At 48.7% G+C, this 13745-nt stretch overlaps 3 protein-coding genes across 4 annotated transcripts in view; 2 read left to right on the forward strand and 1 right to left on the reverse strand.

Annotated features, from left to right (window-relative positions):
• The first annotated feature begins 224 nt into the window (after nucleotides 1-224).
• On the forward strand, nucleotides 225-11367 carry srpk1b (SRSF protein kinase 1b). Of its 2 annotated transcripts, none has more exons than XM_034533231.1 (16): nucleotides 225-303; nucleotides 1082-1136; nucleotides 6561-6688; nucleotides 6773-6881; nucleotides 7241-7328; nucleotides 7607-7694; nucleotides 8261-8367; nucleotides 8450-8615; nucleotides 8786-8811; nucleotides 8898-9114; nucleotides 9190-9552; nucleotides 9820-9914; nucleotides 10007-10114; nucleotides 10379-10448; nucleotides 10526-10618; nucleotides 10752-11367. In XM_034533231.1, the coding sequence occupies exons 1-16, from the start codon at nucleotides 291-293 to the stop codon at nucleotides 10934-10936; spliced, it is 1911 nt and encodes a 636-aa protein (XP_034389122.1). In that variant the 5' UTR covers nucleotides 225-290; the 3' UTR covers nucleotides 10937-11367. The 2 variants fall into 2 exon arrangements, with proteins under 2 accessions (XP_034389122.1, XP_034389121.1); XM_034533230.1 differs by lacking the exon at nucleotides 225-303 and adding an exon at nucleotides 326-990.
• Nucleotides 2421-6552, forward strand: LOC117731085. Its single transcript, XM_034533235.1, has 2 exons — nucleotides 2421-2681; nucleotides 2739-6552. The coding sequence occupies exons 1-2, from the start codon at nucleotides 2670-2672 to the stop codon at nucleotides 3714-3716; spliced, it is 990 nt and encodes a 329-aa protein (XP_034389126.1). The 5' UTR covers nucleotides 2421-2669; the 3' UTR covers nucleotides 3717-6552.
• A 448-nt stretch (nucleotides 11368-11815) lies between the features above and the next one.
• The window catches only part of lhfpl5a (LHFPL tetraspan subfamily member 5a), a 1948-nt gene continuing 18 nt past the window's right edge, over nucleotides 11816-13745 (reverse strand). Inside the window, exons 1-3 of the mRNA XM_034533236.1 lie at nucleotides 13347-13745; nucleotides 12084-12320; nucleotides 11816-11998 (exon numbers count right to left, since the gene is read on the reverse strand). The exon at nucleotides 13347-13745 is cut by the window's right edge and continues 18 nt beyond it. Of these exons, the coding sequence (XP_034389127.1) occupies nucleotides 11988-11998; nucleotides 12084-12320; nucleotides 13347-13745 (647 nt within the window). The 3' untranslated portion in view covers nucleotides 11816-11987. The remainder of the gene's footprint in view (nucleotides 11999-12083; nucleotides 12321-13346) is intronic.

Here is a 13745-nt window from a genome sequence, read left to right on the forward strand (position 1 = left end):
TTATATGTTTAGCTTTTTAATGTTTAAATGAATGTTAATTGTTTTTAAATCTTATTTTCTTCCGCATCGTTTTGATGGTTTTATGTGAATCACCTTGTTGATAAATATAAACTATAATATAAAGTGGCCTTTCATTGTTGTGTCTTTGTATATTTTATTGTGAAGCACGCTGTGGTTGTCCTTCTCCCCTACAGCGCAGCTCTGTTGGCTCGTTCCTTTTCGCGCACTTTAGAGTGCCAACATTCCCAACAGTCCGTGAACGCATCTTCATCTCCTGACTGCTTAGCGCCATGGAAAGAAAAGGTAACGTTCATCAACTCACTGCTGCGAGACACACGCGGCTTGAGACACACGCGGCTTGAGACACACGCGGCTTCACGTCAATTCTCTGGCAACGCGTTCCGGCTTTTAGCCGCAACCACGAACCGCGCAGCGGCCCGACGGAGTCCAAGAGGACCATGCGCTCTGCTGCGCGTGTTCACGGACAGCTAACTCCGGCTAGCTCCGGCTAACTCCGGCTAGCTCCATCTAGCTCTGGTGGGAGACTGCCGTTAGCTTCGGCTAGCTCTGGTGGGAGACTGCCGTTAGCTTCGGCTAGCTCCAGCTAGCTCTGGTGGGAGACTGCCGTTAGCTTCGGCTAGCTCCAGCTAGCTCTGGTGGGAGACTGCCGTTAGCTTCGGCTAGCTCCAACTAGCTCTGGTGGGAGACTGCCGTTAGCTTCGGCTAGCTCCAGCTAGCTCTGGTGGGAGACTGCCGTTAGCTTCGGCTAGCTCCAGTGGGAGTCCGACGTTAGCATCTGAGTGTGTGCGCCAACACTTCAGGTTAACTGGAGCAAAATAAAAAGCCCCATTAACATGTGTACCAGGACCCAGCTTTACAGTGGGCAACACGTGGAACAGCACCACCTTACTGCTAGTCTCCCAGTGGACTATAGCTCTTTGGAGGCTAAGCGAGCTGCTAACGTTGCCCACACTAGCAGGAGCACAGCGGGTATATTGTGTGTGTGTCTCTTAGAGCTTTGAAACGCATGTCGCGTTTATGGATTATCTCACGTGACCTGACTGGTTTCTTTCTACTCTAGTACTCGCATTGCAAGCCAGGAAGAAGAGGACAAAGCCAAGGAAGCCTGGGAAGAAGTAAGTTGTTGTCAGATCACAGCTGATTGTTCATAAACCTCCCCAGGAGCCACATGCCCCCATTACCGTGAGACCCCTTTTTCTAGAATCTCTGCCTCGTTTCTCAACTATCAGCCTCTCTTTAATTGAAGGGATCACATATCATCTATCTCGTGGCCAAAGAGTGTCTTTTTTTCTTTCTTTTTGTTTCCAGATTACTGGGTGTCATCCTAAATGTTTATTTAAAGCTGGAGGACTAGTCTTTCCAGCGGTTGGTAGGCAACACTTGCTCATACTTGTTGTGATGAAGTAATTCAAAGTGATTTCCAGGGTTGAAGCAAAGCTTATTGAAGCCTAACGATGCACGAATATTGCTGAATAAATAACATTCAAGAAACATAAATGTGATGTTTAACGGGCAAGTTCTGGTGTTAAAGGTGCGTCTGTTTTTACACTTCTACGTTTATTCATGAACATTTATGCACAATGGACATTGGAGATAAAGATATCCATGGATCTGTATCTCTGTTTTTAGGACACCAGCATACATACACCTGTATCTCTGTTTTTAGGACACCAGCATACATACACCTGTATCTCTGTTTTTAGGACGCCAGCATACATACACCTGTATCTCTGTTTTTAGGACGCCAGCATACATACACCTGTATCTCTGTTTTTAGGACGCCAGCATACATACACCTGTATCTCTGTTTTTAGGACGCCAGCATACATACACCTGTATCTCTGTTTTTAGGACACCAGCATACATACACCTGTATCTCTGTTTTTAGGACGCCAGCATACATACACCTGTATCTCTGTCTGTTTTTAGGACACCAGCATACGTACACCTGTATCTCTGTTTTTAGGACACCAGCATACATACACCTGTATCTCTGTTTTTAGGACACCAGCATACATACACCTGTATCTCTGTCTGTTTTTAGGACGCCAGCATACATACACCTGTATCTCTGTTTTTAGGACGCCAGCATACATACACCTGTATCTCTGTTTTTAGGACACCAGCATACATACACCTGTATCTCTGTTTTTAGGACGCCAGCATACATACACCTGTATCTCTGTTTTTAGGACACCAGCATACATTGCAAATATTCGCAACGCTTTACTCGCGTGAGTTTACTCGCCCGACAAGTTGTTTTCATTCGCACCTAAGAGGGGGCGGGGCTTATCTCCGTGGTTTCACTCCGTGGAAACAGTTATAATTTCCTCCATCCACCACGTACCAAATAACCACTAGTTCTGCTTTAAACTTGTTGTGGACATCCCATAAACGTGGGAACATCTGCTACTAGAGCAGCAGCAGCCAGGGGGCGGAGCTTCTCGGGTGAATTTTTCACCAAAGTTGAAATATTTCAGCTCTCGCGAAAAATTGGCGCCGCCCGGCAAACATGTGAGTGTTTGCATTGACTTTGCATGAGATCTACAACACCTTTGGTGTCTGAGAGGTGAAGACTAAGTACACCTGTGTGCCCTGCAGATGTCGGGTTAAACAGTTTGTCTGATCCATGTTTCTTGAAGGAGCCGATGCTGACTGAGGTACCGGTCTACCTGCTCTGGGTTGGTTTAGTGTGTGAGAAGAGGACTGGATCTGAGGTACCGGTCTACCTGCTCTGGGTTGGTTTAGTGTGTGAGAAGAGGACTGGATCTGAGGAACCGGTCTACCTGCTCTGGGTTGGTTTAGTGTGTGAGAAGAGGACTGGATCTGAGGTACCGGTCTACCTGCTCTGGGTTGGTTTAGTGTGTGAGAAGAGGACTGGATCTGAGGAACCGGTCTACCTGCTCTGGGTTGGTTTAGTGTGTGAGAAGAGGACTGGATCTGAGGAACCGGTCTACCTGCTCTGGGTTGGTTTAGTGTGTGAGAAGAGGACTGGATCTGAGGTACCGGTCTACCTGCTCTGGGTTGGTTTAGTGTGTGAGAAGAGGACTGGATCTGAGGAACCGGTCTACCTGCTCTGGGTTGGTTTAGTGTGTGAGAAGAGGACTGGATCTGAGGAACCGGTCTACCTGCTCTGGGTTGGTTTAGTGTGTGAGAAGAGGACTGGATCTGAGGAACCGGTCTACCTGCTCTGGGTTGGTTTAGTGTGTGAGAAGAGGACTGGATCTGAGGAACCGGTCTACCTGCTCTGGGTTGGTTTAGTGTGTGAGAAGAGGACTGGATCTGAGGTACCGGTCTACCTGCTCTGGGTTGGTTTAGTGTGTGAGAAGAGGACTGGATCTGAGGTACCGGTCTACCTGCTCTGGGTTGGTTTAGTGTGTGAGAAGAGGACTGGATCTGAGGTACCGGTCTACCTGCTCTGGGTTGGTTTAGTGTGTGAGAAGAGGACTGGATCTGAGGTACCGGTCTACCTGCTCTGGGTTGGTTTAGTGTGTGAGAAGAGGACTGGATCTGAGGTACCGGTCTACCTGCTCTGGGTTGGTTTAGTGTGTGAGAAGAGGACTGGATCTGAGGAACCGGTCTACCTGCTCTGGGTTGGTTTAGTGTGTGAGAAGAGGACTGGATCTGAGGTACCGGTCTACCTGCTCTGGGCCTCAAGTGTACTTGTTGGATCACATGTGCACTCAGGAGACTAAAGAGGATGTTTTCTTTTATTTCTCCCTTCACAGCTGCAGTTCATTACATAACATCTCTTCTCATCTGCATCTATTTCATTATCCTCACCATGCAGGTGCTGAAAGGTGCTGCAGCTCACTCTTGTACACTGTGTGTGTGTGTGTGTGTGTGTGTCTTTTACTTAACTAAAGTCACGGTTTAGTTTTTCCCTCTCGTAAAAACACACAATTAAAGTGATATGGAAATAAAAGATTGTATTATGGATTAAAACAAATGTTGTACTAATTTTAATGATCGTGAATCTATTGAGATGGAGCCTTGAGTACAGATGGAAAAACAACTATGTCTTTTATTGCCTCAAGCATGTCATTACATTGTTACGGGTGCAGATCGTCATGGTAACGTGAGAAGCAACAACTCCTGCAAGGCGCACAACGCGTGGAATGGTGTTGTTTTGGTCAGGCGTGGAAGAGGCAAGGGTGGGGGCTGATGTCGTCCCCTCACCTGCAATGCAGTGCTGGGCTGCATCAGCCAATCATGAGCCAGCTGTCAGGGAAGGGGGCCGGCCCAACGGCTGACAGCCAAGGAGAGTTCTCGGTCAGACATGGAGAGGGAGAGAGTGAGAGAGTGTGAGGCGAAGTGAGCGAGGTCTCAGTGCTCAGCCTGCAGCAGAGCCCCCTCATTTCTCCTCTTCCTCTTCTTCCTCTCCTCTGCAACAGTCTTCCCACCCGCTGCCTCCTCCTCTCTAATCTCTGCTCTTCAGTTGTCAGCGCTGATTACGCTCTCCTCCTCCTCCTCCTCCACTTTTCACCTCCCATCCTCTCCTTTACCTTCTTTTGGTCCGGCGGATGGAGTGAGAGGGTTTTCTTTTACATCACTCTTGTCCTGCTCCTTTTATCACGTCCCATGGGCATCCGTGCATCTGCCAGGTAAGAGGTGTGTGTGTTGCAGGTTGTCCTGACGGCTCAGGTGTTCAGAGTGTTGCAGAAGTCCTGCATGTTGTCTGGCCTCCAGAGGGCATTGAACGGTCGTGTTCCGCAGTGAGAGGTTCTTGTTGTCTTCTGTCAATAAACCAGAGAACGCTCATGTTTATTTCGTTGTCGTGCATATTGGCTCAATATTTGTCCTTTTTTATCTGGTAGACTTCCCTAACCTCCACCTCTTTTTGCTCTCTGCTTACTATAAATAGTCTTCACTCTGCAGCTATATTTAGTTATTCTCGTTGTCCCGGGATCAAAGGTCAACTTGTCAGTTTTTAATCCTTCGTATCTTTAAGAGATTTTAGCCGACAAAAATGTGACTTTGTGATCGTCGTATTGAGAACCATCAACAAGTTAAAAAGTTTAGGAAAACACTTCAGATTTGAGTCTTTTTGTTCCTCAATATTTTAGTCCAGTGTGGACATGATCTATATGAAGAGGGTCAAATACTTTGACATGAGACCTGCAGAGGCCCAATAACAAGAAATGATTGTATAAACGCTTTACTGACGTCCAGTTTAAGACCATTTGAGTATTTTAGTGTTGAGTCGTCTTGTCTGCAGCTCTCGTAATGAGAGGCGGCGTGTTTGTGATGCGTTGGCACACATTAAGACTTCTTCTCACCTTCCCCTCACTGTGGGCTGATCACACTGAGGCCAGAGAGAAACCGGCCACGCATTGTCTTTAAGTAGAATATTAACATTCTCTTTAAGTATAATAACATTGTCTTTAAGTAGAATATTAATGGATGATGACACGTGTGCTCCCAGTCCAGTGGTACCTCTTCCTTTGAGAGGGCTCATCCTGTTCCTGAGGAACGTTCTGATGACTGTGAACATGCAGAGATCCAGAGCGGTGCTGACCAGACGAACCCAGAACTCTGCATGCCGATGACGTAACAGAACCTTCTGTCCAGGAGCACGTGTGAAGTGGTTTCTTCAGAGCCAGCTGCTCCGAGCTGAAGAGATGATGTGACGGTCTTTAATTAGCTCCACATCCTCCTCAGTGTTTACAAAGTGGACCACTGCTGTGTTTATATGCAACACACCAGTGTAATGTTGTCATCATAAGGACTTGTGATCTTCTTTCGTGGATATCCTGAGTTCTCTTTGCTCAGAAGTGTTTGCTTATTCTTTGATCTTTCCTGAGCTTTCTTTAGATTGGCTGACGGGGTTCTTTGGCTGTCACTGATTGGTTGACGGGTGTCATTGATGCTAGTAATTGGTGATATTGTTACTGTGGTTTGGATTCAGTGAGAGACTTTCAGCACCACGGACAGCTCCAAGAAGATGTTCAGTTAAGATGATGATGATGATGATGATAATTGGACTGCGTGCTTTAATAACCCGGTAGCTGGTGTGGGGATCCCAGTTCATAGTAGTAATAATAATCTGCTGGCATGCAGGAGCCTCTTGAGGTCATTGTTATGGTCTCTGTTACCCTCCAATATGAATAAGTAAATAATGCATTCCACTTTGTTCTGATTCATCAACGCGCTCGTTTAAACACGTCCGTTATTAACGGGACGATGAACGTCATATTTATTATGTATCCATTCTGTTAATTAATTCAAATTGCATCTTTCAGTCTTTCTACCAGACTCATCATTGAGAGGATATAAAGACTGACACGTCCTGTTATTTAAATAGTCTCAAGGCTTTCTGCAGTTATGTTATCAGGTGCATGTGTATATAGTTAATATATATCACTCTCTCTGGTATCAGTCAGTTTGTTTTCTCCAGCAACATTTCCTCTTTCCTCTCAGTGTCGTATGAGTTCTGTTTGTTCTCTGAGGGATTCGGTCGTCTCTCTCGCTCTTCCTCCCCCGTCGGTCTGTTTGAGTCCTCCTCTCCATCACCGCCCTCCCCCGTCTTCCTCCCTCAGACCAGAACCTCACGGCCGTCGGGGCGGCTCTCAGCCGGGCCAGGCGGACTCTCCGCTGCCGGAGCAGGACGAGGAGATCCTGGGCTCCGATGACGACGAGCAGGAGGACCCCAACGACTACTGCAGGGGTAGGAGTCGTGTAGGAGCCCCGCTGTCACTCAACACTAATGAATCACCATTGTCTGAATGTACCTTCGTCTTTCTGGGCTCAGGTGGATATCACCACGTGAAGATTGGAGATCTGTTCCACGGGAGATACCATGTGATCCGAAAGCTGGGCTGGGGGCACTTCTCCACTGTGTGGCTGGCCTGGGACATCGAGTAGGTTCTCAAGTTGACTGAGACATTTAGACCGTGATGACCACGTGGTCACAGGACCACAAGTAGTTCTCAACGGTGACCATGGAGTGCTGTTTGTATTAGTCTGACTCTACATACAATTGCTTGGTTTCTACCCATAAACCATGAAGAATATGTATAATGTTGGTATAAATATTAGCCTTTAATCAAAACAGAGTTCTCTAACCCTGAACCGTACGTATTGAGCATCATAAGACGTTCTAGCTCCCAGTAAAGGTTAGAAGCTTTATGGACGTATGCACTGAGAGGTTTGATGTTACAACAACAACAACAACAACATGTTCACCTGGTTTAGTTAAATCGTTGTGTTTGTTTTTCAGGGAGAAGCGCTTTGTGGCCATGAAGGTGGTGAAAAGTGCTGAGCATTACACGGAGACCGCTCTGGATGAGATCAAGCTGCTCAAATCTGTAAGCACACGTGTCACATAACACGCTGTCACGTGACACACGCTGTCACGTGACACACGCTGTCACATGACACGCTGTCACATGACACACGCGGTCACATGACACACGCTGTCACATGACACACGCTGTCACATGACACACGCTGTCACATGACACGCTGTCACGTGACACACGTGGTCGCGTGACACACGTGGTCACGTGACACACGCTGTCACGTGACACACGCTGTCACGTGACACACTAGTGATTCCTGTGTTCACCACCCGGTGTGTCTTCAGGTGAGGAACACGGATCCCAGCGACCCCAGCAGAGAGAAGGTGGTGCAGCTTCTAGACGACTTCAAAATCTCTGGAATGAACGGAACTCGTATCCTTTTGTTGTTGTTCATGTTCCAAAAATACAGAAAGTTGAAAGGCTGAACTGTCCTTTTTTAAAATTGCACTAACCAGCTACTAGTTAACATTGCCCAGCTTTCTGGAGAGGAAGGTTTGACCTTTTGACCTACTGATTGAAGGCCTCATGAAGCATGTCAGAGCCCGAGTTCAGAGTCATTGGGGCGTCCAGTCTCCTGTAATTATGCCACTGATTCCCGCTCTGCCGGCTACGAGTGGCTCAGATGTTCTTCTGGCATCGGGCGAGCTTCTGCCTCGGCACGTCGGCCCACAGCCGCTGCATCCCGGCGTCTCAGCTGTGCACTCGGGCAGCGAGCCAGACGCCCTCGGGCAACACAAGTTCACTTTAGTGCTGTAGTCCAAGTCTGTCCCTGAGAAAGCGCTTGTCAATGACGTCTGTGCAGAAAGACAGGATGTCATCTTTTGATGCAGAGATTGGTAATCATGAGTGTGTTCATGTGCCTTATGAACTCCATCGGTCCGCTGTAGTGATTCAACTATGAGAAGTCATTGTGTTGGACCTCGACTGTATTTCTCCAGACGTGTGCATGGTTTTTGAGGTGCTGGGTTATCACCTCCTGAAGTGGATCATCAAGTCAAATTACCAAGGCCTGCCCCTCCCCTGCGTTAAGAGCATCATACAACAGGTATGAAATATCCCTGAGGAAACATTGCCTTGTCTTTTATTGGTTTGAGTGCAGCTGACCTCTTGACCTTTCTGCCCTGCAGGTTCTTCAGGGTCTGGACTACCTGCACACCAAGTGTAAGATCATCCACACGGACATCAAGCCGGAGAACATCCTGCTGACCGTCAACGAGTCGTACATCAAGAAGATGGCCGCTGAAGCCACCCAGTGGCAGAAGACCGGCGCTGCACCGCCCTCGGGTTCTGCAGGTACCCCCTCTGGTCCTCAGCCCTCACTCAGTGCTGGCATTAATGCAACTCACTGATTCTGTCATCAATGAATGTTTTAATTGGACTGGTATGAGACTGGTGAGACGCTCTCTTAGTACTCGTTCTAGATGTTCTGCCGCATGTTGCTCACATCTCTTTCCTCTCTACAGTGAGCACCGCCCCAGCACCCAAACCGGTGAGTTCTGTTCATTCTGTCCCAGATTGAGTGACTTGAATACAAGTCGGAAGAGAAGCTGATTGTTTCCCCTCACCTTTTCCAAGATGGCCAAAATGTCCAAGAACAAAAAGAAGAAGATGAAGAAGAAGCAGAAGAAGCAGGCGGAGATGCTGGAGAAGAGGATCCAGGAGATGGAGGGAGGAGCTAATGAAGGAGGGGAGGAGGAGGAGGATGAGGAGGAGGAGGATGAGGAGACGACGACAACAGACACCACTGACACGCCCTCGTCGGCCACGCTGCAGGACAAACACACCACCACAGGTGAAGCAGGTGGACAGGTAGCTGGAGTCCATGTGTTTATGGATTTATTGAGCTAAACAACATGTTTCACCACAGACCCGCCTCCTGCTGAGCCGACACCAGAGGCCAATGGGCGGAGAGAGAACGGCGTGGAGGTGAAATGCAACGGCCACGCCTCCACGCCGGATGGCGGGGCCAGTCCAGAGGTACGAGGGACCACGCATTCGACGGAGGAGGAGCAGGAGGACCGACGCAACGCTAACCCACCAGAGACCCACACGGAGCCCCAGGCCCCGTTGAGTAACACAGAGGAGCACCAGATCTGCAACGGCACACCCGGGGCCGCTGACCTCGGCCCCGCCTCCGTCACTGTGGAGCTGAAGGAGGAGGACAAGAAGGGGGAGGAGATGGACACGCAAGGAGAGACCAAGAGAGGGGAGGAGGACGACGGCCAAGACGGTGAGTCAACCAGCCGCCTGGACTCGTCTTAGTCTTCTTTAGTCTGGGAATGAAACATTTTAGATTTAGTGTAGTGCATCATTGTGTACAGCAGAGTATCGACACACCTATCACATGTTGTTGATCATCAGGAGCACATTAGTGCATCATGAGAACAAACAACCTCCTGACTGGTGTAAACGGGCGTGCCACAGGAAGTGAACCCACATCAGAACAGGGTTCTATGTGACCCCGGTGACCCCGTGTTTCCATCTCCCTCTTCAACAGGAGCATCAGGCAACATGTTGGTCAACCCCCTGGAGCCTCTGAACGCCGACAAGCTGCAGGTCAAGATCGCTGACCTCGGCAACGCCTGCTGGGTGGTGAGTTTTAATCTGTCAATGAAGCCTCTTGAAAGCTCACGTGAGCTTTAACTCTGTTTTTATTACTTTGGCGTCTCGTCTTCTTCCTGCAGAACAAACATTTCACAGACGACATCCAGACGCGGCAGTACCGTTGTCTGGAGGTTCTGACGGGAACCGGCTACAGCACCCCTGCAGACATCTGGAGCACGGCCTGCATGGTACAGCACATTTCTACACCGTGAAACATCTGCAATGCCTTTGCATGTGTTGGACCCGCCCATAAGTACATTATAATACTGGGCCCAAACTCCGGAAACCCTTTTCTCCGTAAGACATATAGCACATGGCTGTAAGATGAGCCACTCTTAGTGGAGACGGCTGCTGACCCTCAGAATACCTCCATCATCTCTAATGGGACCACATCAACACAAACTAGTGGTCAAAGCCGTTATTGAGCCCAGATGTGTGTTTTCAACCCTCAGGCCTTCGAGCTCGCCACCGGAGATTATCTGTTTGAACCCCACTCAGGAGAAGACTACTCCAGAGATGAAGGTCAGTGTCCCCCAAAGGTTCTCCGGACCCTCGTTGACCCCGTTGCCTCATCGGCTGCTCGTCTCTCCTCCCCGTAGATCACATAGCGCTGATCATCGAGCTGCTGGGCAAAGTTCCTCGGAAGCTGATCTTGGCGGGCAAATACTCCAAGGAGTTTTTCACCAAGAAAGGTAAACGCACCGACCGCTCGGAACATCTGCTCAGTGTGAGGCCCGGTCATGGAGCCGGTGCTCGATGCCGGCCTAAACCACGCCTGCACTTTATTTATATATAACATTGTTGACGTGCGCCATTTCCTGTCAGGCGACCTGCGCCACATCACCAAGCTGAAGCCGTGGGGCTTGATGGACGTGTTGATGGAGAAGTACGAGTGGTCCAAAGACGAGGCGCACACCTTCAGCACCTTCCTGCTGCCCATGCTGGACCTGGTCCCCGAGCGGAGGGCCACCGCGGCCCAGTGCCTGTCCCATGCGTGGCTCACGTCCTAGAGGGCCCCCCCCCCCCCCCCCCCACACACCTCCTGAGGGGTGGGTGGTAAACAAACAGGACCCTGAGGCTGCTTCACTAAAGAGCTGCTGAGCCTGTTGTGGAGCCTGGCGGTGATGGACTGGTCTTCTTCTGGCTCTAGAGGACGTGTTGACCTCGCCTCCTTCCAGCTTGTTCTCTGCAGCACATTATGGTCTGTTTTTAGCTATAGATGATGCCTGATGGTCAGATTTCTCCAGGAAGTGAACAGAACCATTAGGATTGCATCATAACTCCACGGCGGTATCATTTGGGTCAATAAGCCAAACCAATGAAATGAAGCCGTGTGCAACGTGCTCAATAATAAGAGATTAGAACCTCAAAGTGTACATTTGTCAACGGGCACCAAGCTCTCACTCTATTGTTCAGTGTTGCTCCTCGTCAGCATAACTTTGTGTTCTTTTAAAAAGCACTTAAACACATGAAGACGGTTCCCATGTTTCATAACCTCATGAGCAGTCAAACGGTTTGTGTCAATCGAGCTTTGAGCTGCTTTTTAACGTTCGGTGAAAAAAGATTGTATGAAAAACAAACGCTGTAATAACTTTGACTCAACACGTCGCTTGTTTTTCTACTACGTCTCTTCTCCTTCTGATAGGTTTCTTTTCTGTAGGTAATAAAATAAACATTTTTCAAAATTTGACTAGATTATATTTTGTTTCCATCCTCACACACACACACACACACAGATGCTGTCATTAACACAATGCATCATCAGGACCTCCAGAGGGCACCAGCCATGATCAAGTTTATTTTCAGAAGTGTTCAGCACATTTTATGATTTCAAACCCAGATCACACGATGCTCCTTGAACACATTAGTGTTGATGACCTCCTGATGATTGTTAAGACGATTCTCTCCTCGGTGTCGAGGATCTGCTCCGTCTTGCAGGTCCAAGCGAGTTCACTCGTCCACCGGCGCCGTCACGACTCCACGGGGAACTTCAAGTTATTTTTAGATTTGAATGAAGTGTCCTGAAATCCTCGTCTCCTCCCTCCCTCGTCCACTTGGGGCCTAGGCGTTATCTGTTGAGAGAGAAGGTCACTAAAGGTCAGGAGCTCAGCTGGCCACAGGACGAGTGGTCTCAGGACCCCCCTTCCCCTCTCTCACCTTTGCCCTCCACCTGGAAGTCCTCAGGCAGCAGCTTGTCCTGCCGGCTGCCGAGGCTGAAGGCCAGGAAGGAGAGGACCAGTGAGTCCATGATGCTGATGATGGCCAGGATGTAGGCCCAGCGCACCGTGCAGTTGCCCAGCGTGTATTTGTCGGTCCGCTGGCCGCACATGCGCTTCACCTCCTCCGAGTCCCACCCGTCAGGGTAGATCATACAGCCAATCACCATGCAGGTGCCTGAGGGGAGGGGGAGGGGTCACAGGGTGAGGGGGAGGAGTCACGTGATGAGGGGATCGGGTCAGCATCTCCACTCCAGAGAGAAGGCCTTGTTCCTGCCTTATTAACCCTCGCCCTGCCGCCCGCCTTATGTGAACTATCTGGTGTTGAGTTGAAACGTGAGCACACACACACACACACACACACACACACACACACACACACACACACTTTCACCTTCTCAGAGCTCTTGTTTCTCACGTTTCTTCCCTAATTTATTTAAATATCATCACAACATCATTAAAAGTTGACGCCACCTGAAACACCTGAAGCAAGTCTGAGGCCGAGAGGAAATATGAAATAATATGAATATAATATATATAATTAATATAATATAAATAATTGCTGAATATCCATTCACTTAAGCTAATTTGGCAGAATAACATATTTTATACAAACATGGTTAATTAAAGGGTTGACTACTTTACAAAAGAGTGTGTGTGTGTGTGTGTGTGTGTGTGTGTGTGAGGGCAGCACACAAACACACTCTCACACACACACACACACTGAGCGGCAGGTGCAGAGGCATGAAGAGAGGAGAAAGTGTAACTGCACACCTGAAGCTGCTTCAGTTCACGTCGCTTCATGTTTCACACGCAGCTCGTGTTTCTTTTATATTTATTTTATTATATTTCTCTTATATAAATATATATCTGACATTTGGTTAGCACTCCGTTCTCTTCCACGCAGTGTTCTCACATTTCAATGTGAAATCTTGTTTCTATACACGACATTAACTGGAGGCTCAAATGATGTTTTACTTTTCGGATGTGAATTTCAAACCAATATTATAAAAAATGACACTTCTAATAATATAATACTAATATAATAACTACTCATGTTGCTGCAACAGGGTCATGTAGAGTTAGACGAGGGCGGCTGTCTATTTATTTAGGTGTTGAAGTCATTCTACATAAGAGCTAAATGAAGGTCAAGTGTTCAGTAATGTAATATTATTATTATATCTTAAGTATTGGTATTGCTCACTGGAGGCCAGCTGCATCCAGGCGCAGATCTTGTAGACGCTGCCCGCGTTGCAGAAGAAGAAGAGGCTGAAGCAGACGATGCTGCCCACCACCAGCAGCATGGAGATCCCCACGAAGAACATGGCCGTCTTGAAGGCGCCGGATGGGATGGAGCCGAAGTCCAGCGCGCTCCCTTTGCAGGTGAGCTCCGAGGTGAGCGCGTTCCCGATGCAGTAGTGGAAGAGGCCGAAGTAGCCGGCCTGCGGCGTGTTGACGCTGTCCCCGATCCAGTAGGGCTGGATGAACACCACCACGGTGATGACGGCGAAGGTGATGGTGAACACGGTCCACAGAACGCCCACGGCCCGCGCGTTACGCACGTAGTTGGTGTGGTAGATCTTGGCGGCCTCCTGGGCCGGCA

This window comes from Cyclopterus lumpus, chromosome 5, assembly GCF_009769545.1.
Source record: "Cyclopterus lumpus isolate fCycLum1 chromosome 5, fCycLum1.pri, whole genome shotgun sequence".
Lineage (NCBI taxonomy): Eukaryota > Metazoa > Chordata > Actinopteri > Perciformes > Cyclopteridae > Cyclopterus > Cyclopterus lumpus.